The 24214-nt window shown below is 40.8% G+C and overlaps 1 protein-coding gene across 2 annotated transcripts in view; it reads right to left on the bottom strand.

Annotated features, from left to right (window-relative positions):
• LOC117394831 (cadherin-6-like) overlaps window positions 1–24214 on the bottom strand; it is a 43866-nt gene that overhangs the window by 10090 nt on the left and 9562 nt on the right. Inside the window, exons 3-7 of one of the 2 annotated variants that reach the window (XM_033993456.3) lie at window positions 14814–15108; window positions 8860–8979; window positions 7020–7187; window positions 5889–6076; window positions 5193–5446 (exon numbers count right to left, since the gene is read on the bottom strand). In XM_033993456.3, the coding sequence (XP_033849347.1) occupies window positions 5193–5446; window positions 5889–6076; window positions 7020–7187; window positions 8860–8979; window positions 14814–15108 (1025 nt within the window). The remainder of the gene's footprint in view (window positions 1–5192; window positions 5447–5888; window positions 6077–7019; window positions 7188–8859; window positions 8980–14813; window positions 15109–24214) is intronic. The other variant, XM_059018769.1, reaches the window with a different exon arrangement.

Raw genomic sequence — 24214 nt, 5'->3', positions numbered from 1 at the left:
TTAACGGGTTGGTGTAGAGAATTATTGACACTGAAGACATTTTTTGGTTTACAAACCAATAGATTTTTGGGGTGGGGGGACTGCCTTGATGTGTCTGGTTGGCACTCCATGGACAATCCATTCCCCAGTAGAGTCAAGGTCATGGTCCCGGGAGAAAGCCAAGGGTCTGAGGGTGAGAAGAGATAACATTATTTTATTTGTACCTTAATCATTTCCAGAACTGCTCCAATTTTTAAAATATTTTTGTACTTTGCACTTTCCTACGCTGAGCGATCTTTGTAGACCTGCCAGGACATGCTCAAGGCCCGCCAGCATCCTACTTACCATTGTCCCAAGGTTCAAGGTCCAGCATCCGGGTCTGGAGATACTTACCAGTCAGCGTGGAAGGTCGAGGTCCAGCACTGGTCTCCAGCGTGCCATGTTGGGGTTCCAGGAACGGCGGCAAGAGAGAAAAGAGACACGCGGGGTTTAAAGATAGGCTATGGGGAAGTAACCAGAACCCCTGGGTAGAGGTGGTAATTCTACTTACCTGAGTGTACGTTTCCTGACGGCCATTTTCTTTGCCCCGCTCCTTTTCAGGTTGGAGGTCCAGGCGGTGGGCATGGTGAGGTCCACGGTGGGTTCGGGCTGTGTGGGAAGCGGACATCGGGGAGAGAGGTCTCTTGGGACCCCCCTGAGCTACCAGAGACTGATTCCTTTTTGGCTTATCTGCCATTTTGGACAGTAATCTTTTCTTTTTGTTAGAGCACTACCAACAGGAGGGGACTGCCTGGTGTGGTTTTTATTTTTTGTGGCTTTCCCTATCTTGTATTTTTAAACTTTGTTGCTGTGTGGTTTTTAGTATTCTATTTTAACCCTGTTGAGAAACAATACAAATTGTTTTTTACCTATCCAAGCTCCAGTGTGTGTATATTGGAACCCATGGATAAAAATAATCTGCATAGGGGAAATTACTATCTACTCGGTCATAAAGGTCTTTGTCCTTGCCAAATCCAAGGTGGCGTAGTCATCATAAATTCTACAAGCAGGTATACATTAAAAATTAAACTTTTTTTTTTTCTTTTTTCAAAAAGAGCACATATAGATAAATATGAAAAACTATAATAAAATACAAAATTATAAAAAATAAATAAATAACTAGTTATAAAAATAGCATAAAACAAAAATATAACATAACTTATGCAATGTGAATGTGCTTTGAGGGAAACAGAATTCAAAGGCACATCTATTACAGCTAATTAGTACAATCCACACAGAAAACACGCTTTTCAACTTTACCAGTGCATGTACCACAGACTGCCTTTTCACAACGGGCGCAGACATCCAAAGTTTTGTTTCTGTTGCATTTAGCAACCTGGCATTGTCTTTTCTTCCGTGTGCCAGTGGACGCAGCGCCAGCTGGAGGTTGAAGGGCATTTGCAAGCTGGCTTGCGCTTCTCTGATCAAAATGTTTCTGCCGTAGCTCCAGGCCTATCTGCAAAATGCTGTGTTCACGGTGCACTCCTTGTACGAAACAAAAGCCAGGTCCAAAACATTATAAAAAACAGCCACAGGCCACCTGCAAGAACCACCTTTGACAGAATACTACCGTGCCATTTGATCAAGTACATCCACACCATACTTCGTTGCATTGTAAAATGGTCTCTGGCTTTCATTTAGCATCAGTCCCAATGGTCACTGATCTGTGCAGAGAGCTTATAATATATGATGTGTAGAATGACTTTCATCAGTGTTTCAAGCACTCAACAGGATTATAATACTGTAGTGATCTCGGTTAACGCAGGCAATCCACACAAGGTGCAAACCCGGGACCTCTCGCACTAAAGCATAGCGTCAATACCGCTGTACAAAAGAACCGGCTCTTTTCACAATGACTTTGATTGTATTACAAAGTACAGACTAAATTGTCGACTATATTTTATTGATTTTAATATGTGGTTAACAAAGCTGCTCTGGTGTTTTAAGGAGTAAGTGCTTATAACTTACTCATTTTTACGATTCTGCAGCTGAAACACTGTGTGGGTATTTGTAACAGGGCGAAGAGCCCTATTTGTTTATTTTTAGAACAGGGTCTCCCCCTCCGCCCCTGTGCAGTGTTATTTTGTGTTTGCTTTGTATTATGAGTTATTATAGTCACGTGGATGGGAAGCCCCATCCACAGCAGTTTAATTAAAAAACTCATGCAGATTGTGGCCGAGGGGTAATAGAATAATTACTAGCCAGTTAAACCCCACGATATAAAAGCCTGCAGCTCGCTGCACTCGAGGTGGGGTGTATGAGGAGCAAGAGTGGAGAGAACGAGGAGAGAGAGAGAGAAAACAAAACTTAAACTTTAAAAATATACAGGACCAGTGACAGCGCCTGCCCAGCCTGACCTGTATTTATCATTTTGTGTTCAAGATTTGTTTTATTTAAACCTTTTATTTTCGCTCTGTGAGCAAGTCTTTTTGTGTTTAAACCTTTTATTTATTTTTGTATTATTTAAATAAAACGGCGGCGCCGCGTCTTTTTCTGTGTAAATCTGCAGTATTTGGTGTCAGTTTTGAGTTCCTGCTTCTAACCTGACGTCACCGCCCAGCCACCCTGTCACAGTATTTAATTCAAATATTTCGTAACACTTAAGAACGGACATGAGCGAGAAATTCACAAATGCAGAGAAATTTTTATTTTAATTGCTAAAACGGTTCAAAGGTTATTTAAAAAAAAAAAAAAAAACATTTATTGAAACAAAAACAATAAAAAATGCAAATGTGTTACCTAAATATTAGTTAATAGGGCCTATTTTCTGCTATGGAAGGTTACACCTCAAAATGTTAATACATCTTTAGAATCTATATACCGGTACATTTCTCCTTTCTTTTTTTATAAAATGTTTATAAATCCATTCCACAAAAGCAACAAGGCACTGGAGGCCATGGGTTGTCACTTCTTGGCTGGTTGCAGAGAATCAGCAGCATCTCGTGACTAACAAGCACGAAGAAGAGACAATATCCAGCACAACCCGTGCCCTCTTGTGCCTTCTTGCTTAAATATATATATTTTTATGTTGTCAAAATGTGGTTTAAATTCCAGCCACATACAGTACTAGAATGAAAAATAAATGAAATATTATAACACACAGTAGTCTTGTACAGGTACATACCCATTTCAGTACACCTCAACATATCAGACACAACTTGTCTTCTGAATGGCTCTATTAAGAGTGCTCTATTAGGGTATGCTTTGAGCTTTGCTCCTTCAAAATTTGGCCCCATGACTCAAAATGCAGTATTATTCAAAACTTGTTAAGTGAATGTTGAGTAAATAAATTTTCATTTTCAATTTAAACTTTTATGTTTTATTTTGCTCAGAAATACACTAAGTACAAATGTGATTTTTTTTTTTTTTTTTATTAAAGGATATTTACTCAACATTAGCTACAAAGCATCAGGCCCCATGTTGTGTTATTCCATTGTAAGTAAGTGTGATGGGGTGCAGCCTATTTTGTGGTGGTTCTGTGTTTTTTTGTATTGTTTAGAGTGGATGTGAGTGAGTTTGGGGTGTGGTTCAGTGAGTATGTGTGAGGAATGTGTGGAATGTGCCTGGGCTAATGAGGTGTGAATTGCCCAATTAGCCCAGGCACCTGTATAAAAGGGAGTGGTTGGGTATGTTAGGAGGTGAGTGTTTGTTAGGAGGTGAGTGTAACAGAGAGAAGACGTGTGTTAGAGAGAGAGAGAGAGAGAGAGAGAGAGAGAGAGAGAGAGAGAGAGAGAGAGAGAGAGAGAGAGAGAGAGAGAGAGAGAGAGAGAGAGAGAGAGAGAGAGAGAGAGAGAGAGGGTTTTTTTGGTTGGCCATCGTGCCTTTTTATTTGTGTTTTGTTAATTAAAATATTTTGGTTTCACTGCACTTTCTGTCTCTGAGTCTTCCCTCTGCCGCTATCCTGCCACAGTAAGTTACTTACAACAACGTCTCACCCGAAAGACGGAGCACAAACAGGTTAAGTGACTTGCTCAGGGTCACACAATGAGCCATTGGCTGAGCTAGGATTTTAACTGGGGACCTTCTGGTTACAAGCCCATTTCTTTAACCACTGGACCACACAGCCTCCTATAATTAAAACTAATTAAAATAAAACTAAAGCTAAATAACACGGTCAAAAAGATTAAATCATTATGTACTATGAAATTAGCTGGCGGGTGTGTTTTGGGCTGTCACAATGGCACAGAGGCAAAAATAATGGCTGTTACTTAGGGTTAACTTAACGTTAATAAACTAACTGTCAAACTAAACACAGCACCCCTACACAAGTTACAAAATGCATCAGCAATATACAAGACATGCACATTATTTAACAGAATGGTGAAGCAACCCGCCAGAACAGGAAACACCAAATTGCTTGGAGGCTTGTGTCTGATTCAGGTTTTTTTCAGGAGCTCGAACAATTTCCAACTTTGTGTAGCAAGAGAAACAGCAGCGCATTTTGCATTCCACATTTTTGTTTACAAGCCATTTTGTAGCGATGATGTGCACTCGTGGAAATCAGAATACAAAACAATTCAATGATATGACGGAGGTTCTGGAAAGATTTAAATGTCCCTCAAGACACTCTCGCGATGACAAGTCGTTTTTTTACAAAACAGTACTATATCCGTTGTGAACAAATCGCTATCGGTGACAAGAAGGTGTTCTTTTAAGTGAAGTTCCTGTTCCTTTAGCCGTAGCATTTACAAAGGGAAAAATTAGTTTCACCACTAGGGTTTTCCCTTAGGCGAAGTGTTCTCTTAGGAGGTGTTCCTATACGTTGAAACTACTGTATATGATTATTTATCATGATTCCCATTATTTAACATTGCATTTTAACAACTTCAAATCCCATATTGTTTTCCATATAATACCATTGTACTCCTGCGTGCTATGCAGGGCATAGGAAACTACATGGGGCCCTATAACATGTAACACAGGAAGTCACTGGAGAGAAAAAAACTGCCATCATACTTGTGGCAAATAGCTTCACTTGAGTCATGTTAAAAATAAGTCTGTAAAACAAAAATGTTCACAGCAAAATAATAAGGGACTTGTTGCTGAGGACGTTGGTATGCTAATTAGGAGGAAAGTGTTTTTAATGCCTCAGATATTCCACCATTGTTTTTTTAGTAACATTTGGCAAACTCAAGATGCACACAGTGATTCGTGATAGAACATGGTATGCTTACCTGACTGGGTTGTTAGCAGCATCAGGGTCCCAGGCTGTAACTGCTCCCATGATACTGCCAGAATTGTTATCTTCATGTATTTCTATGACATAGGATGGCCTACTAAAAACTGGGGGCTCATCCACATCCTGAACTGTGATCCTTACTGTTGCCGTGTCTTTAAATGGACCAAGATGAAGGAATCGATGGTCAAGGTGAGTGTTAGCAGCCTCAACTTTTAATGTGTACATCCTTTTGTTTTCAAAATCCAAATGCTAGCCATAAAAAAAGAATTAAACATGTTTAGTGATTTGCACTGATCGAAATACTAAAGCTAAAAACATATAAAGGTCAAGCAGGCAAATCCAGGAAACACAGGAACAAGTGTTTCTGAGCATTTTAATTGTTTATGGACACAATATAAACAGGTTGTGTTATTTGGGCGCACTTATACACTAATGTGACAGGTGATGGCAATATCTTTCTGCTTCATCACAGGTACAAAAAATACATCATCATACAATCTGACAACCATGTATGTGTCATAACTTTAAATCTTCTGAAATGTAGTGAATATCTGAATTAAGTATTGATAGTTAATTATTTTATTAAGTAATTCATTAAATACAAAATACTTCTCATCCGAAGAAAGAGGAAAAAAAAACATAGCTGAGAAAAACTTTATGAACATATAATATAGACAGACATCATATTTACCTTTTTTATGGTTATAACACCTTCTCCCGTGGCTCTGTCAGTCACAATGTTAAACACATCCATTCCATCCCCACCAATGATACTATATTGAATGTCAGCATTTTTACCAACATCAGCATCATTTGCTTTAATCCTGCCAATTGATGATCCTATATCAGCAGACTCTGATGTGCTAAGTTGGTATATACCTGTTGGTATGTAAGAATTCAGCCAAGTTATTAGTAATACCTATACTGTGTAACAGATTTAACACAATATGAGATTGTTGTGTTTTGTTTTGTTAAGTAATAGGGTCAAATGATACTCAGATGAGGTTACTGGAAGGGGACTGGCTAAAATGGTAAGTTCCGTAAATCTTTTTTTGTAAATGTGTGTATTATTCGGGGGCGTGAACAAGGGATCCTCCCCCTACTTCCCTCCTACCAATAACATCAGCTCTCCACCCCTCTCCACCTCTGCAACTGCTCCCTCCTCCGCAACAGTCTCCCTCTTGGGGCCTCACCTCTGCGAGGGCGGCTCCCCGCAAGCCAAGGAGAATCTCCTTCCTCTTCTGTTATTATTATTATTTATTTCTTAGCAGACGCCCTTATCCAGGGCGACTTACAATTGTTACAAGATATCACATTATTTTTTTACATACAATTACCCATTTATACAGTTGGGTTTTTTTTTTTAACTGGAGCAATCTAGGTAAAGTACCTTGCTCAAGGGTACAGCAGCAGTGTCCCCTACCAGGGATTGAACCCACGACCCTCCGGTCAAGAGTCCAGAGCCCTAACCACTACTCCACACTATTATCAATTCCTGAGGTCTCTTCCTCTACGCAGCCCTCGATAATGTCCAGTGAATTTTTCTTAAAGTGACCAGAGTGTGTTTTAATGTTACTGTTTTAATGTTGTAGTATTTTGCATGGATCATACACAACTGTCCTATTAATGTGTACATAAATACTGGCAAACATGGAACCCCTTTGGGATGGCAGTGCAGCTTTTTATTTTTTTATTGAAGACTAACATTTAAATTGATTTGTATGTACATTACACTAAACCTTTACCATAATCTTTTTAATCTAAACAAGGTGGTAGTTGTCCAGTTGCTAGGCTTTCATCAAAAACATATATTTAATCTTACTCTGAATGAATCTGGGAGGATTGTCGTTCACATCAGTGAGGGTGATGTTCACTGTCGCAGTCCCTGATAATCCACCCATCTGCCCTGCCATGTCCTTGGCCTGGATGACTACTTGATATTTTTCCTTGTTCTCTCTGTTCATGTTTGGTAAAGCTGTTCTAATAATACCTGAATGCAAATGAAAGTTGAGATCGTGTTAATTATCTGAAACATTGCCTTGTACTGTCAAAAATGAAATGGAAAGCTGACTGATATATTTACCAGAGAAACAACATTACTCAAATTGTGATTTACTTTCGGATCATCAGTAATTTGTATAAGTGGCAATTGTTTATTTCATGCTTAAAAACATGTACATATAACCTAGATTCTTAAATACACACTTGGCCTAGAATGCACAGAATGCTTTCTTCCCCAGCTTGAAGGTCATAAGTAGTAATAAAGAAATAAAAAAAAAATGAAGTTCAAACAATTATTATTATTATTATTATTATTATTATGACATAAAATATATATTAACCATTTTCTATCCCAGTATATAGAAACAAAAACAACACTGTATGTCTGATCATATGCCAGTAGCAATAGTTAATTTTAAAATGTTGGGTAACATGTCCCTCAAATAGGCTTAATAGAAGTTTCCCAAGACAAAAACTAAAGGGGCATTTCAGATATTTTTTTTTAAAGAAAAGAAAACCAATCAGAAAAGGAATTTGTCATATGTTTGATGAAAAAAAAAAAAATTAACTATTTGAACACAACACCACTGCAGACCTTGGAATAATATCAAAGTAAACAACCTAAAGCTCGTCTAACATAGTTGCAGAAAAGGAAAATGAAAGAGACTTGCAATTCCTTTTCCTTGACCAACACCAGGGTCTGTTATGAATATTCTGTTGACATCTGTATTTCAAGATACAAAATTTGTGTGTGTGTGGCATTAATAACCTATGTGTCAATCCCAAAACTGGCAGATAATGGTGGTTGAAAGCCAACCACCCCTGAAGGTCATTATCTGCCAGTTAAGGACCTCCATGTTGGTCATTAAGGCTTAAATATGTAAAGATTAAATGTCAAAACGGGTAAGGTAGCAGATCTGATGTAATGACTTGTGTTCCATTAGCTGATTCTCCTGTATCCATGGTGACAACATTTCTGTTTCTCAATCAACAGTTCCAATAGTTATCCTGCAGATTTCTACCTGTGATTATTTTACATGATAACTTCAATGCATGATGGTTTTAGTTGGTTTAATGTTAGTATTCTTTATTTTATAATTTGCAGGAATTAAATGGCTGACTAATATTACCCTAGATTTATACATTTAACTTATTTCTGCTTTGTTTGTTTTAGATGCTGTAAAAGCATGCTTTGATAGACTGAAATACTCCATATTTATCCACATTCTCACTTTGAAATGCAGTATTTTGGCTTGGGGAAAGACAACAGTATAATTCGAAGGACAAATGGATTAAAAAAAAACTGTGGGGTCTATTCAATTGATTTAAATGGTGTTGTATCTAAATACAATCAAAGCTAAATTCAATCAAATCTGATCCTCCCTGGCATTTTACACAGATGAAGAGAGAGGAAAAACAGACTAAAGCACTGTTAGATGTGTGATTTTCATAGCCTGAACACACAAAGGGCCCTATATTATGAAAGTGGCAGTATTTAGATCTGTCACAATCAAATAACAATAACCTTGTAAGTGAAACACTTATATTCTATTATAAATCAGACTTGAATAGTTTTGCTACTGAGAAAACTAATTCATGTACCTGGTTTTGCAATATTTACTTCAAAGAAAACACTCCTTAAATGAAAGGAAGTCACTGACCTGTTGCAGGTTCAACAGAGAAGTATGGCTGTCCCTGAAGAATACTGTACACAAGTTTAGCACTATTCCCATAGCTAGCATCATCGGCATCAGTTGCTGTAACTTGTACAACAAAAGTACCTACCAAAAAAAAATGTGAAACTATTAAGAGGAAAATGTCACTGTGTCCATCTCTTTTTGATTTGGGCCCTAGGTAGATGTGTTAAGATCTGAAACTGAAATACGCCCCCATTGATTTGGATTGTTAGGATCCTAAGTTGACCTCATCACCATGGGGTAAAGGTTAGGGTATTTCAATTATCCACTATGAACTCCAAGCAGAGGAGGTCATTTTTCTATATGGGATCCTGACATATACATTTCAGATAAATCAGTATGTTACCAACAATGATTGACAGCATTGTATTATAGCGACACGATTATTTTCATGTAAAACCATTTCAATCATTAATATCTCTGCAATGGTACTTTGGAACATAAACACTTTGTGATATTATCTCTTTAAATCTTTAAACGTTTTTTTGATATGATTAGTATGATTAGTATTTTAAAAGATAGGAGGGATTCAACATGTTAACATTTCCCCTGTGTACAATACAAATTACAATGCCAATGTCTCTGCTGACTTGGTGGTTAGGATTTGATTGGATTTCTAGTTTTTAAGTTATTTTTATTTGTATTGTGTTTTTTTGTCACATGTATACATTTAAGTATTTGAGTCGTGGTGGTTTCCCACTCAGAAAGACAAACGCCCATAACACAAAAAGTGAATATTGCCACAATTACAGGTTGTTAGGAACTACAGGCCATTTAGATGTTCAGCCAATTTCCTAATTATACATTAATCTAACAATGTCAGAAAGTAAAAATAATCTCATAAATTCAAAATGTCAAGTTTTTTTTTTTTTTGCTTTTTTTTTAGCACCCTGTCTGTATTTACCGAAAGCAGCCAATCAGCAGTTCCCTTTCAATTCGAAGATGACCACCAACAATACTTTTTCATTTTATATCGGCGCTGCCAATAGGCCCCTCACTTCCTCTTTTGCTTCTCACTGTGGTAAGGTACTCACCCAAACCAGTTGCTGTGATTGAGTCTGTATGAAAGAGCTCTTACTTGAATTTTCTGGAAATCCCCTGCTTTAGTTTTGAAAAATATTGCAGGAAGTTGGCTTGCCCCTTCCCTGGAATGAGAAACTCAGCTTCTGAACTGAGCTATTAACGTTGCAGACTGCTTTCTAACAACAGCTTCTGCTGTTACATGTTATTTTCTTCTGCTACTTGCAGCAAAAAAAAAAAAAAAAGATAGAGATGCGTGATTTCCTCCATCAGGACTCAGCTCTGCCGCGTCCCGCTGTTGAGTCGACTCCTCCAGTTTTTTCGGCCCGCCCGCTCGGGCACTGGCTTAAAATAAAATAAAATAAAAAATAATAAAACTCTTCAGTCTACCCGTCTGGCGTGGTCTGCCCCTACCCCCACAGCTCGGCTGTTGTGTAAGTGGTGGTCTTTCTCTTACTGCACTTGCAGTTAAAAAAAAATAAAACAACAAACTGGTTCTACCTTGCCCAGCTGTTGACCAGAGTTCACCGGCTGTCTCGGCCCGCCCACCTTGGTGCATTGGGCCTTCAAAAAAAAAAAAAAGAGACTACTATCTAAAATATTACTGTTTAAACTAAAGCACCATTGCCTACTGCAGCGCTTTAAGACTGCTCTCTTATTGCCTACTGCAGCCATCAAGCCTGTGTATCCACCCCGGCATATGCTACATGCTTCCCCGGTTTGTGTGACTGCACGCAGTTCAGGTTAGGCGTCTGTCCCCAGTAACCTCGGTTCTTGCACCCTCGGTGCGCGGGTGCCTCGGTGTTGAGCACCCTCGGTGCTACGCCTTTCGGGGCCTCAGTGCCTCGGTGTACATAGTGCCCTCGGTGCTTCGTCGCTCTTGGTGCCTCGGTGCTCCAAAGTTTAAAACGCCCTCGGTGTTCGGCGCCCCTCTGTGCTTCGACACCCTCGGGACATCAGTGCACGTGGTGCCCGCTGTGCTTCGGCGTTCCAGTCAGATGCCCTCGGAGCTCATCGCCCCTTGGTGCCTTGTCACCTTTCAGAGACTCATAGCCTTGGTGCCCTCACGCCCCTCGGTGCTTCAGAGCCTTACTGCACTCAGTGATCTCGGTGCTCCTGCACCCTTAGCACCTGTGTGCACCAGTGTTTGGAAGCCCTCGCTTCACCACTTCGCTGCCTCAGAGCCTCGGTGCCCTCGCTGCTTCGGTGCCTCAACGCTCCAGTGATTGATGCCCCTTGGTGCTTCGTTCCTCCGGGCATCAAGGCTTCAGGCCTCTGGTATCTTTAGTCACCCTCTGTGCTTCGTCACCTTGGGACCTTGGAGCCTCGGTGCCCTGGATGCCTCAGTGTCAGACGCACCCGGAGATCAGTGCTTTCAGTGCTTTAGCGCCCTTGGGACCTTAGAGCCTCAGCTCCTCCATTTCTGGACACCCTCAGTGCTTGGGCAATCAGACATTCTACTCCCTCCTGCCTCGGTACTGACACCGCGTGCACATATTGTGACCATGAAGGCGAACATGCAAAAATTCCATGCCTGCACATCATGTGGCAGGAAGCTTCCTCCAGAGGACAGGCACCCCCTCTGTGTCTGGTGCCTGGGAATGTAGCACACCTCCTCTGCCTTGGGAGATGCCTCCTTTTGTGAGATCTGTGCAGCGTTAAAGCCTAGGGTGCTACGCAGCAGACTCGTCAGGTTTACCGGTGTGGCTTCCCCAGCTAGCTCGAATGAACCATCCGTGGTGCTGGGAACCCCGGTCTCCCCCATTCTTCAGTTGTCCCAGATTCCCTCACAGAGTATTCCCGGCACCTCAGGCTTGCAGCCGCTCTATATCTCCTGCGAGGAGCACTAAGTGGGAGACACAGTCAAAACAGGCACAGGATATCTCCAATCTAAAGGGCAGGCAGCAGGCCCAACCCCCTGCTCTGGCCCCTGCTCCTGCCGCTAACACCTACCCTGGAACTGACCCCACCTTTGCCGGTGGTCACCCCGCATGCTTCTGAACCAGACCTGGCTGTGGCCGAAGAAGGCCAGAATGTGCTATCAATCGCGGCCTCCTGGGATGGTAGCCCCTTTCCTCAGGATGAGGAGGAAGGAGACACCCAAGAGCTGACCTTTGAGACGGGTCCCATCTCCGAGACACTGGACGCTGGGCTCTCCCCTCTTCCAAGCTCAATCCCAGCACTTATAAGCGAGCCTCCAAGTTCCTACAGGTACCTTGGACAACAGCGCCTGAACCGCGCCAGTCGGTCTTCAGGACACAGGCAGCATTGCCCTGCCTTCAGCCCTTCCCAGTGTTCTATGACTTCCTAGAGAGGTGTGGTCCTCTTGGAACCACCCGGCATCCGTGCCGAGCGAAGCGAAAAGGGCAGCCCTGTTGGTTTCCTTAGAAGACGTGGGGATGCTGGGCTTGGCGGAATTCCCACCAGTGGACTCGACCATCGCGGTCCTGGTGCGAGCCCTTCCAGTAGGGCAATGCAGAGTAATGGAGGCCCATTTAAAAAAGGCCTACATGGCAGAAGCGCAAGTCACATGCCTGGCAAACACGGCAAGCCTCCTCATGGCTTACCTAGATGGCATACCACTATCGCCGCCCCTCCCTGAACCAGTGGCCTTGGAGCTGCGCCTAGTATCGAGCACGCTGCTCCAGATTTCCGACTGCCAAGGACACGCCCTGGGCCGGAGCTTGGCAAGCCTAGTAGTAGCTCGCAGGCAGCTTTGGCTGTCCCAAGTGAGGGTCCCTGGCGCAGACAAATCGGCTTTCCTGGATGCACTGATATCTCCCGGCCATACCTTCAGGCCTGCGGTGGAGGAGATACTACAACACTCCCACCGAGAATGTGAGACATCCCGGCAGGTAACCTCGATGCTCCCTTCCTGCAATTCGGTGCGGGATAGAGTGAGACACTGGCGTCCACCTGACTCGGACAGTCCCGATCCCCATGCCCCACTTGGCGACCTGAGGCATCATCTTCAGGCCTCTGCAGTGGTTAGCAGTCAAACCTACCTGCAAACACAGGGGAGCACCGGACGTGGGGCACCAACGCAACAGCGCTCCCGGAGGCAGTTCCAACGCTGCCCCAGACAGCAGGCTCTGCCGTGGCCTTCACAAACACCATCATGAACTAGAGACACCTCAATGGGTTCTTGAGGGAAAGGAGGTTCCAAATGGTCACACACCGTCACATTCTGCAGTCTGTTCGGCCGGGCGACTGGTTTACCACTGTGGACTTAAAGGACGCGTATTTTCATGTCCCTATTCGTCCCGCACACAGGAAGTATCTCCACTTCGCTTTTCAGGGAAGCGTCTTCAAGTTTTCCGTACTGCCATTCAGCCTCTCCTTAGCCCCCTGCACGTTCTCAAAGTGCTTGGATGCCACCCTAGCTCCCCTTGCGGCTGCAATGGATCAGGGTGTTGAACTACCTGTGACTATGGCGACTCTACCCTCAAGTAGTGGAGCGCATTTGGAAGCAGTTTGGCAAAGCCAGTGTCGATCCTTTCGCCACGGCGGAACTGACTCACTGCCCCCTATGGTTCTCCATCCACCGCTTCGACGGTCCAATAGGCGTCAACACCCTAGCCCACGTGTGGCCGAGGATGCTCTTGTACACATTCCCGCCAATACCGTTGCTCCCGGCTTTCCTGGAGAAGGTCTGGAGAGAGAAGGCTACAGTTCTCCTGGTGGCCCCCGGATGGCCCAGAAGAATCTGGTTTTCGACTCTGCCAGCTACTACAAGGCCAGCCCTGGGACATTCCACTACGCATGGATCTCCTCAGTCAGATGAGAGGCACTCTCTGGCACCCAGAACCGGGCAGACAATTATGGGTCTGGCCCCTGAATGGGACGTCTGTCCGCTTTCAGACGCGGTCGTAAATACACTACAGAACGCTAGGGCCTCCTCCACAAGGTTGTTGTACGCCTACAAGTGGAGGTATTTTCAAGACTGGTGTGTTTGTTCAAGATTTCTGCATCTTAATGACATCTCAATTGTTTTTCAGATTGTCAGATTGTGCATGTCAGGATCCCACCCATAAATATGACCTATCTATTTGATCAGAAATGCATGCAAATGTTCAAACAACATTGTGATTTAGCAACCAAGTATGTATGCAGTCACATGCAGTGGTGTAGCGCTATATTTAGAAGTGAGGGGTCGCAATTATCTACCCAACCCCCCCCCCCCCCACAAACCCCCGCTCTCTCCATCATACCACGCTGCCTGCAGTCTCCCCGTTTCCCCATACACTCAACAGAACCAGAGTTTATCACTAGCAGTTAAGGTATTTGACAGGGCTAACAAGAGTACCAATTGATTGTTTAGCTTATTTTATTTATATTATTTCTTATATATGGGTCTAAAAATAAGAACTGTTCCAATTATTACATCAAATTGTAAAATGCTGACACCTTAGCACAGTGTTAATACAGGTTCCCTTCACCTATCTACATTATTCACACCTGTTGTTCCAGACCAGAGACACTCTATATTCAAACTTTTTTTCATTATTTATCTCTCAAGGGTTTCTTACGGTTATTGTATTCTTTGCTTATTTGTATGGGTTACATACACATGTATATCTATCTCCATATATTAATAGCATCAAAACGTGAAGTACAGAAGCGGTGCTCTCCCTGCCCAAGAGAAGTGGGGGAGCGGCACTACACCCCTGGTCACACACACTGCACTGGCATGTGGCCTTCCAATAAACAGATATGAGGAATGTGCAAACCAATTAGAACACTCACCATGTCCCCTAAGCTTTAGAGAAAAGACCTATCACAAAAAATACACTGCACATTAAACATTTTTGCACAATTATGAAATATTTTCTTTGCACTTTACAAATATCTGGAGGTTTTATATAAATATATGTTGATTTTAATTGTTCTGAACTTACCCACATCAGACATTTCAGGGACACTGGTTTCATAATTTTTCTTTGTAAACTTTGGTTCATTGTCATTGATGTCATGGATTTTAATGACAAACTCAGATTCTGGTTCCAGTGGTCTGCCTGTCCTCTTGTTTACTGCTTGAGCACGGAGAGTGTAGTAAGCCTTTTCTTCTCTATCCAGTCGCTTTGTAGCATGAATATCACCTGAATTCTCATCAATAAGAAACAAGGAACCGGCCCCGTCTCCAGAAAGGACATATTTTACACTTCCATCTCCTCTATCTTGATCAGAATGCAGCTAAATTGGGAATGAAAACAAATATGTCACAAGAAAAATTGTATTGTAAGTAGGTTACATTTCAATAGATGAAGTTATTGTGAACACAATATATACCATGTATATAACGACCCTGGCTTTTAAAGCAGTTGTGTTCTGTGATTGGCTGATTGGCCTGCAGCTGTCATCAATGTAAAAAAAATAAATAAATAAATAAAAAAAAAGTGCCGTTTGAGTTATTCATTCAAATTTTCAAACACACCCTTCAAAACTAAATGAATAGATGATTAACCCTTGGACTAGAGTTATACAGCCCTTCTACAGAATATCTTCAGTATAATTTGCCATGATTTTTTTGGACAGATTATTATTATTATTATTATTATTATTATTATTATTATTTGGCTGAGCATTGTGATCTCCATTTCCCAACAGCCTCTGATATGAAAGAATGTGCGTGAGAAGGCTCCCCATGTCAGTTCATATCTGGTTTGTTGTTGCTACACACACTTACATTTTCTGCAACGCCAAGAACGATCCTCAATGTCTGCTGCCAGCTTGGAAAAATATGTCTGTTTTTACTACAATCAAAGCAGACTTTATTCATTTTAAAATGGTGTTGATGAAAAGGGAGTTTTTATGTTTAAGTTGGATGTACAAAGTTAATTTCAACTGATGCATTTATTTTTCACGATTCCTTCATTTGGCCTTGCATGGTATTTCACTAGTGCCACAAGCTGAGATTTGTTTTATTGATGTTAGTACTGTTAATATTACATTACTGTTCAAGTTGTTTATGTATACCAATTTGTATTAGTTTATATTGTAGAACATGGGTAGGAAAGTTGTTTTAACCGATGTTTACCTGTTTCATGGTCCTGATTTTTTTTTTTTCAATGCCGAAAACCCAGAAGCCCTAAATACAAAAAAGTGTTCTCTATGTTTGCATGAAAGTTCTTGTGCTTTATATTTTGCTATTAAGCTCTTTCCTGGATTGACGTTGTTCTGTGAAAACATAATTCAGAACAAATTTAAAAAAATATTTCCGAAAGTACTGATTTTAGCTTTTAGAAGGGATGCGAATTTAGCTGACATTTTGCTTCACAGTAAACATAAAGGGATCATAGATACATTAAGGGACACTGAAACCTGTAAAAGCACATGTAAAGTGTGCACATATATTGGTAAAGATAAAAGTGAAATCACAAAATCTGTCATGCAAGGATAGCAACCTTGTATGTGGTATATTTTGCATAAAATGTAATAAAATAAAATATGTAGGAGAGACAAGTACATAATTATATAAAGCAATACAGAGCCACCTATCAAATATAAGAAATAAAGAAGTCAATGAACCAATAGCTCAGAACTTTACAAGGAACAGACACACCATGGATGACCTAAGGTTTGTGGTTTTAGGAAAAATAAAATTAGATAATGTACAGTATAGAAGAATAAAAGAAAATAAATGGATAAATAGACTAGATACAATGATGCCTGAAGGTTTAAATAGAAAGGAACAGTAGATTGTTACATAATTAGCTATATTGTGAATGACATCACAAAGACATTAAATTAAAAGAGAAAAAAATGTGAGGTTACCATGGCATCAAAAGCCTATAAATACCTCCAATGTTTGTTTTCAAACACACTTTCCCTTGACAAAGGAATGTTAAACATACCGAAACGTTGGGCAGTTGGCTCAATATAGTTTCGCCAAGGGCTTCTGGGCGAATCCCGAAGTTACCTCTTTTTTTTTGGCACTTGCCCGCATCCAATCAGGCGAATCTAGATTGGCCCAGAACTTGAAAAAGACAACTGGGCGAAACCCGTTTTTTCAACAGTTTTCACTGAATTTCGGGGCTAGCCCAGGCATGTCTAGTTTCGTCCAATGCTTCAACATCGATGCTGGGTGAATCTGGTTCACCCATGCCATTAATTTGGGCCAGTCTAGTTTTGCCTAATTTCCGTCCCATCTCCATTCTCCCTTATCTCTCCAAAACTCTCGAAAGGGCTGTAGCCAGTCAGTTGATGAAACATCTCACGGATAACAATCTGCTTGAACCTCTACAGCCTGGCTTCTGGCCACATCACAGTACTGAAACGGCTCTGCTCTGGTTTCTGAATGATCTCCTGCTTAATGCTGATGCTCCCTCTGGGCTTGTCTTCCTTGACCATGGCATTCTTCTTGACCATCTTCAGAAGTATGCTGGGATTTCTGGAACCTGTCTCTCCTGAATGTCATCTTACCTATGTGGACACCCAGCTCTACTTAGAACTCGACCTTGGAAGCCCCTCTGCCATGGTCTGGCTCTTGGCTTGCATTCAATACATCGAGGCCTGGATGTCTGCCAATTTTCTTCAGCTGAACCCAAGCAAATCTGAACTCCTTCTAATAGGATCTAAAACTCAACTTAAGAATCTCAATATAGCTGCCCTGAACCTCAGAGACTGTCTGCAGCTGCCTTCCCCCCACAGTACGAAGCCTTGGTGTACTTCTTGACAGCAACCTCTCCTTTGATACCCACATCTCCTCTGTGGTCAAATCTTCCTTCTACCATCTTCGAAACATCTCCAGTGTGTCCCTACCTTTCCCTCCCGGATGCGGAGATACTTTGTCATGCATTTGTCTCCTTTCGACTCGACTACTGCAACTCTCTTTATGGTGGTCTCCGGGCACGCACCATAAACCGACAACAGCTAGTCAGAATGCCGCTGCCAGGATCCTTACCAGATGTAAAAAAACGTGAATCACCCCCCTTGTCCAGCTGCACTGTCTACCTGTAAAGTTTAGGATTACTTTCAAAACTCTCCTGCTCACCTACAATGCCCTTCATCACACAGGTCCCGAGTACCTCCTCAACCTGCTGACCCGCTATGTCCCTGCCTGCAAGCTGAGGTCCTCTGACTGGCCTGCTTGTTATCCCCAAGCAAAAGTTCACCACACTTATCACTTAAAACTTATCACTTATATTTGAGCATCAAAAGAAACTTATCACTTATATTTGGATAAAATTCACTATATGTGATCGAAAAATGACAAACTTTTAGAGCAAGTGCAGTGACTTTTTATTGTGCTGATTAACATTTGACATCACGAAGATGCTGCAAAATAATCTGTTGATCTTGGGCAGGTGTTGTGACTCTTGGTCTCCCAGTTCGTGGCCTGTCATTGATAGTGTGTGTCTGGTTATACCATCTAGCCAGGTTGCTGGCTGTGATCACCCAAGACGACGAGCCACAGTACGCTGCCCTAGTCTAGCCTCCAACATGCCGATTGCACGAAGGCGCTGCTCTCTTGACAGACGTGGCATATTGTTTTTATTCTGTTATTTTCTGCTGAAATCACTCCATATCCAGTGTCCAATCAACTGTCTCACTAATTAGGTGATTAAGTGCATCTGCTTCAGTCATAGCCACTCAAGTGTGTCATGGTCAAGGATGAATGATCGAGTGATTTAAAAAGAAACCAAAAACATTTCGTCAATGTCCACCATTTATATACCTTATTTTTTTTCGAACATAAATGTGTTATAATAGTGATAAGTTTATTTTGATGCTCGGTATATAACTTGCTGAGAGATGTAATTGTACAGTATGTGATATAAACAGCATTTGTGCCCCGAATGTCAGAACTACAGGTAGTGGACAAAAAAATGGAAACACCAATGTAAAGTCACTTAATAGGGCGTTGGACCACTATGGTATCCCGCTCTGTGGAGTTCTCGGAGGACCGTTTTTGATGAAACTGGCTGCCCGCGCCCCAGGTTGAAATTTGCAGTCAATTGATCTGCAGTTGCTCACCTGTTTTGCCTTGCGCTTCGAATTAATGCACAGATATCACGATCCTGGAGTATGCGCTTCCTCCCACTGTTGCCCTTTGCTAATGATGTATTTCCCTCGGAGTTCCATGCCGACATCACCTTAGACACCGTTGCTTGTGAAACATCAGCAAGTTGAGCTGTCTTGGTCACTGAAGCTCCTGCCAACGCGTCCCAACAATCACCCCTCTTTCAAAGTCACTGAGATCTCCTCTTGCAGCCATGCTAGCCATAATTATAGGCAACCAGGCCTGTCCAGCATTTTTATACATGACCCTAAGCATGCTGGGATATTATTTGCTTAATTAATACATGAGCCACACCTGTGCTTTCAATATACTTGGTGTCCCTTATTTACCCAGGTGTTTACATTTTTTTGTCCACTACCAGTATCTTCACTTGCAGAGTTATCTTTGTTTCCTATTTGTGGTTTCATATTTGTGTGAGCCTTACTTTTGAATTGCATAGGATTCTATGACAGTATATTATTTAACCTTGATCTGGAGGTCACCAGTTTCACATAATCCTTGCATATTACTTTAGTTGTATGACAAAAATCACTAATATTTCACTAAAAGTATGTATTTCTCAGTTAGCTACTGTGTCTTGAGACCTTGCTTTCATGCTTGGATTAACATTGTTATACATTAATGAAACACCTGTATGGCTGTACTTGCTGGAAGGGTTCTTCATACAATTTATTTTTAATAGAATAACATCTACATTGTTTTCTTATATTTTGCATACCACTTAGTTGTACTTATTTTGCATTGTCATTTTACAATTAAGGGCCGTGTATGAGGCATCATAACATAATAACAAATTGAGCTGTCTGTCTGCTTTAATACATTTCTGAATAAAGTCAATCAAACCTTTACAGGGCTAGTAAATTGTGTTGGTGAGAATTCCCCACCCGTTGGAATTACACATTGATGTTTATCAAAAAGTCTAGTATGTAATTTAAAGAGTCTGGGGAAAAAAAGCCTTTTATCATTCTGTGCTAGTTTAAACTTTGAGTGCTTGATGCTGGCTCACAGTTACAAAGACCAATTAAATATGTACATCTCAAAGGCAGTCGTTTAGTTAAATATAAAAAATATATGATTATTGTTATTAATTCTGATGTCTTGGAATATTTTCAATATTTAAGAAAAAAGGTCTGGGTCCCAAAAAATGCACAGTGTAAAAAAGCAAGCAAGCAAAAAAAAAATGCTGTGTTGACAAGGCACTGTATGTCAGATGTTTTAATCACCGCAAAACTTAAATAATCGCCGCTCTCCAATACTCGCAGGGGCTTCTGGGAAATATGGTAAATAGACACCGGGTCTCTTTTAAACGCCAGGTCATGAAAAGTAATAACGCGCGTCATACTAAATGTTCCAGCCAATAGACCGAGGCTCAGGTTGAATGATAAGAAAACTGAATTTAACTTATTTTAAGGTACACATAATACATACCGTTTTTTAAAACCAGTTGTGAAGATTTTTTGAACGTGTGGAAACTTGTTTTCTGATATTAACAGGGTTGCCTTTTAGTGTATTTGTACGTGTTTTCTTTTTTTGTTGTATTAACAGTATTTCGTGCATTTAGTCTTGCAATGAATATTCTTAGTCAAATTAGTCACTTTTGCTTGGATTTTGTGATAAAACTGGTACTTGTATTGATTTTATTGTTAATCTTTAAGCAGTTTGAAGCATTTTTGAGTGTGTTGTGGGCCAACAGTATGAACTTATTTTTCGTATTTACACAGTATTTCATGCAGTTGTTTTGCAATATATATATATATATATATATATATATATATATATATATATATATATATATACTGTATATATACACACACATACATACACACACACACACACACACACACACACACAGTTGCCACCAGTTACCTCGTGCACATTTGTGTTAACTTGGTAAGCCCGCAATAAGTGATGGACCGTATAAGCATGGAACCCCTCCCACACTTAACCTGCCATGATTCAAAATGTACCCCGATCACCAGTACAGTAAACAAAACAAACCATTGTGTGTTGCAGCATGGATGGGGTTAAAATTCCCCACCCAGCTAAACACGTGCGTAATGTGGCCATCTCCAAATGAACTTACTAATTACTAATTTGGAGATGGCCATATATAAAAGTGCATCAGATAGAGAGAGAGAGCGAAGGAGATAAAGGCTTTATAAACAGTTGCTACGCGTGCCGGGTTAAGACCAGCACAATACTTGTTTTGTTTAGTGAGTGGTTTGTTTGTTTGCCGTTTTGTTTATTATTTAAAGTTTTATTTGCTTTAATAAGATAAGATCGCTTTGGCGACTCACCCCGGAGTTCTTGTGTGTGCCTGTATTTCCTGGTCTATAATGTCACCCACCTAGCCATCCTGCCACAAAGTGCCAAAAAATAACTTATACATAGGGCTTCTGATTATCAGTTTTAACCGATAAAACCTGATAAAACACCCCCGATACAAAAAAATGAAATCGGTGGATAGCCAATAAACACAGGAAAACACTGTAAACACTGTGGAAATGGTTAATCTATTCACGTTGACTTTACTCTTTTCACATTAAAAAAATAAAAACTACTACAAAAATAATAATACATACATTTTCCAGTGTTTCTCATTGCGGAAGACAGCAAAGGAAAGAAGGTACAACTTAAGTGTGCAAGTACTGTCGAGTTACTATACATATTTTGACACAAAAGAAAACGCTCAAGCATTTTGGAAAGTAACCGAAAACACTAATTTCATACAGTATATCAAAAACGAAAGCCCCGAAAAAAACGATTTACATAAAACTCGAAAATAGCTAAAAATAAGCACCGAAAAATACAATTAATAAAACCCGAAAAACAGAAGCCCTACTTATACTGTACAGTACAGATATATTACTACAAATTATTTCCAGTGAAGAACTCTGTGATGCACATCTGGACGGTCTTTTTTGGTAGTATGGACGCCAATCTTTTTCAGCCTCTCCTTGCATGTCCCATTCCGGCTCTATGTCTGGATGCTGCTCCATAGCACGCTGCATTGTTAAAAGCGCCGCACGCATATCGGCCGGCATTACCAACAGCTGTTCCTTTTGCTTATTCAGGTCATCCAGGTCCTGCTTATCATTCTCAGCATTTTCCGCGATGTCTCACATTGCGCCGACTACCTCATGTCATTGGTGTCCAGAGCGTTGTGGTCGCCAAGCTGACACAGCTGAGAGAATTCTTCCTCTGACACCCCGTCTGGTGTTGTCAGTGTCAGCTTCTGTTGTATTTCCGTCAGCACACTCCTCCTCAACTACAGAAAACCCAGCTTTCTTGAAGCAACAGATTGTTTGCTGACTGATAGTCCCAAACATGCTTCAGCAGGCACACAGCATCTAACATAGATATTTTTTACGCACTGAACTGCACTCAGTTCTGCATTAGAGTCCAGTTATTCAAGCACTCTCTCATTGACCTAACGTAATGCTGCTTCACAGAGTAAATTTTGCCCCGGTCCAAGGGCTGGATTATGCAGGTTGTGTTGGCAGGGAGGAAGGTAAGATTTATATTCTTTATCCCAGAGATGTAAGGGTGACCAGAAAATTGTCTAGCCGCCAGGACTATTTTTCAACCCGTCAGTTTGCAATCAGTAACGAGGTGCAAACAGTTGATTGATCGATCTGTCAGAGCGTTTACTACAGTGCAAACAGGTGCCTTTGTTATTGAAATCTATGTGAATGGCAAGATAACAAGGTGAAAACAGCTGATTGGTGAATCAGTAAGAGCGTTTACTACATTATAAGCAGTGCCTTTGTTATTTAAATCTATGTGAATGGCACGTAATGAGATCCAAACAATTGAGTTTGTCTGAAATATCCAGCGTGCTTAACATAGTATAAACTATGCCTTTGTTATTGAAATCAGTGGGAATGGAAAATGGCAACTGCTATTTGCCAATATAAACAGCTGCCCGCAATAACCCTGGACGGTGTAAGTGGTGGATATTGTATATATAAGCACCCCATATAAATAAATAAATAAATAAATACATAAAAAATAATAACTGTCGCCATATAAGTTTACCGTCACCAACAGGCCAGGTGCATGATTATAATAATACAGTAACAAGTTAAACACCAGTGATCATTAAAATTAGAGCTATCTATATTTCATCAGAATGGATTGTCTCAATTATAGGCACAACATACAATGAAATGTGCTTGAACAAATACCCCCAATCCTTTGAAGTAATTCATTGTATAAACCTATGTGCAAATACAAACACCTCTGAGTTGGTTTCTGAATGACTGAGTGCCTAGTACAATTTGCTTGTTAGTGCTGTAGTGTAATAACAAAATGTGCTCTGTAAACATAAAACATTATTTCCCAAAGGTGTTCAAGCTTTTGCTACATATCCTTGCATATTGCAAATCTTTAAAAAGGTCCTGCTGTCTTGTTACTGCTATGTTGTGTATTTGAGAAGATCTGACTTCTTCTGATTAGCTGATAGTTTGTATTAGAACAGGGCATTTGAATGTTGTGACAGTGGTTTATTGCACTGTAGAGCAATCAGAAAGGAGGCAGCAGTAAATTAGATATGCAGAGTATGCACACTATGCTTTTAGTAAGTTTGTTATAGGAATATCTATGACAAATACACCTCTGTTTCTTGTACCGGTCCAGCAAATGATTGACAAGCCAACAGTAAAGCTCTCAGTACACACACACACACACACACACACACACACACACACATATATGTTTCTATAGAGCTGAAGGGCTTTTGTCTGAAACGTCCTATATATGTGTAAATTGAAATCAGCTGGGTTTTGTCCAATTGATTAATACAGCACTGCCTCCCAAAATACCTGGTAAAAAATTATTTCAACTACATACATTTTTCAGAATTGCTTCTTATACCAGCAATTGTAGCATCAATTGGTATTGATAGGACAGGGTGAGTAAGCAGTGATTTAAAAAGAAGGAAATCAGGAATCACCCTCTCCTCCGTCCTATCTCCATTCACTGCTGAATCTCTTCCCAACTCCCTGTGTGGAAACCATGGTGTGCAGTGTATCATTTGGGGAAGGTGAGATAAGAAGGACTCATTATACCGGTTGCAGATTACCTTGCTTTATTTCTCATTGACAACGTCCTGTTCCTCCCTCATGCACGCTCAAGTCTTTGCTTGTACTAAATAAGACTTTATCCCTTGGACCACTCTAGCTATAGGCCTATCACTTGCAGTGTAAATTACTTGAGACCTTTCTTTACTTTTAATAACTGTCTTTATTTCTAAAACATTCTTGAAAAAATCTTTAG

This window comes from Acipenser ruthenus, chromosome 3 (assembly GCF_902713425.1).
Source record: "Acipenser ruthenus chromosome 3, fAciRut3.2 maternal haplotype, whole genome shotgun sequence".
Lineage (NCBI taxonomy): Eukaryota > Metazoa > Chordata > Actinopteri > Acipenseriformes > Acipenseridae > Acipenser > Acipenser ruthenus.
This window is presented reverse-complemented; position numbering and strand designations above follow the sequence as displayed.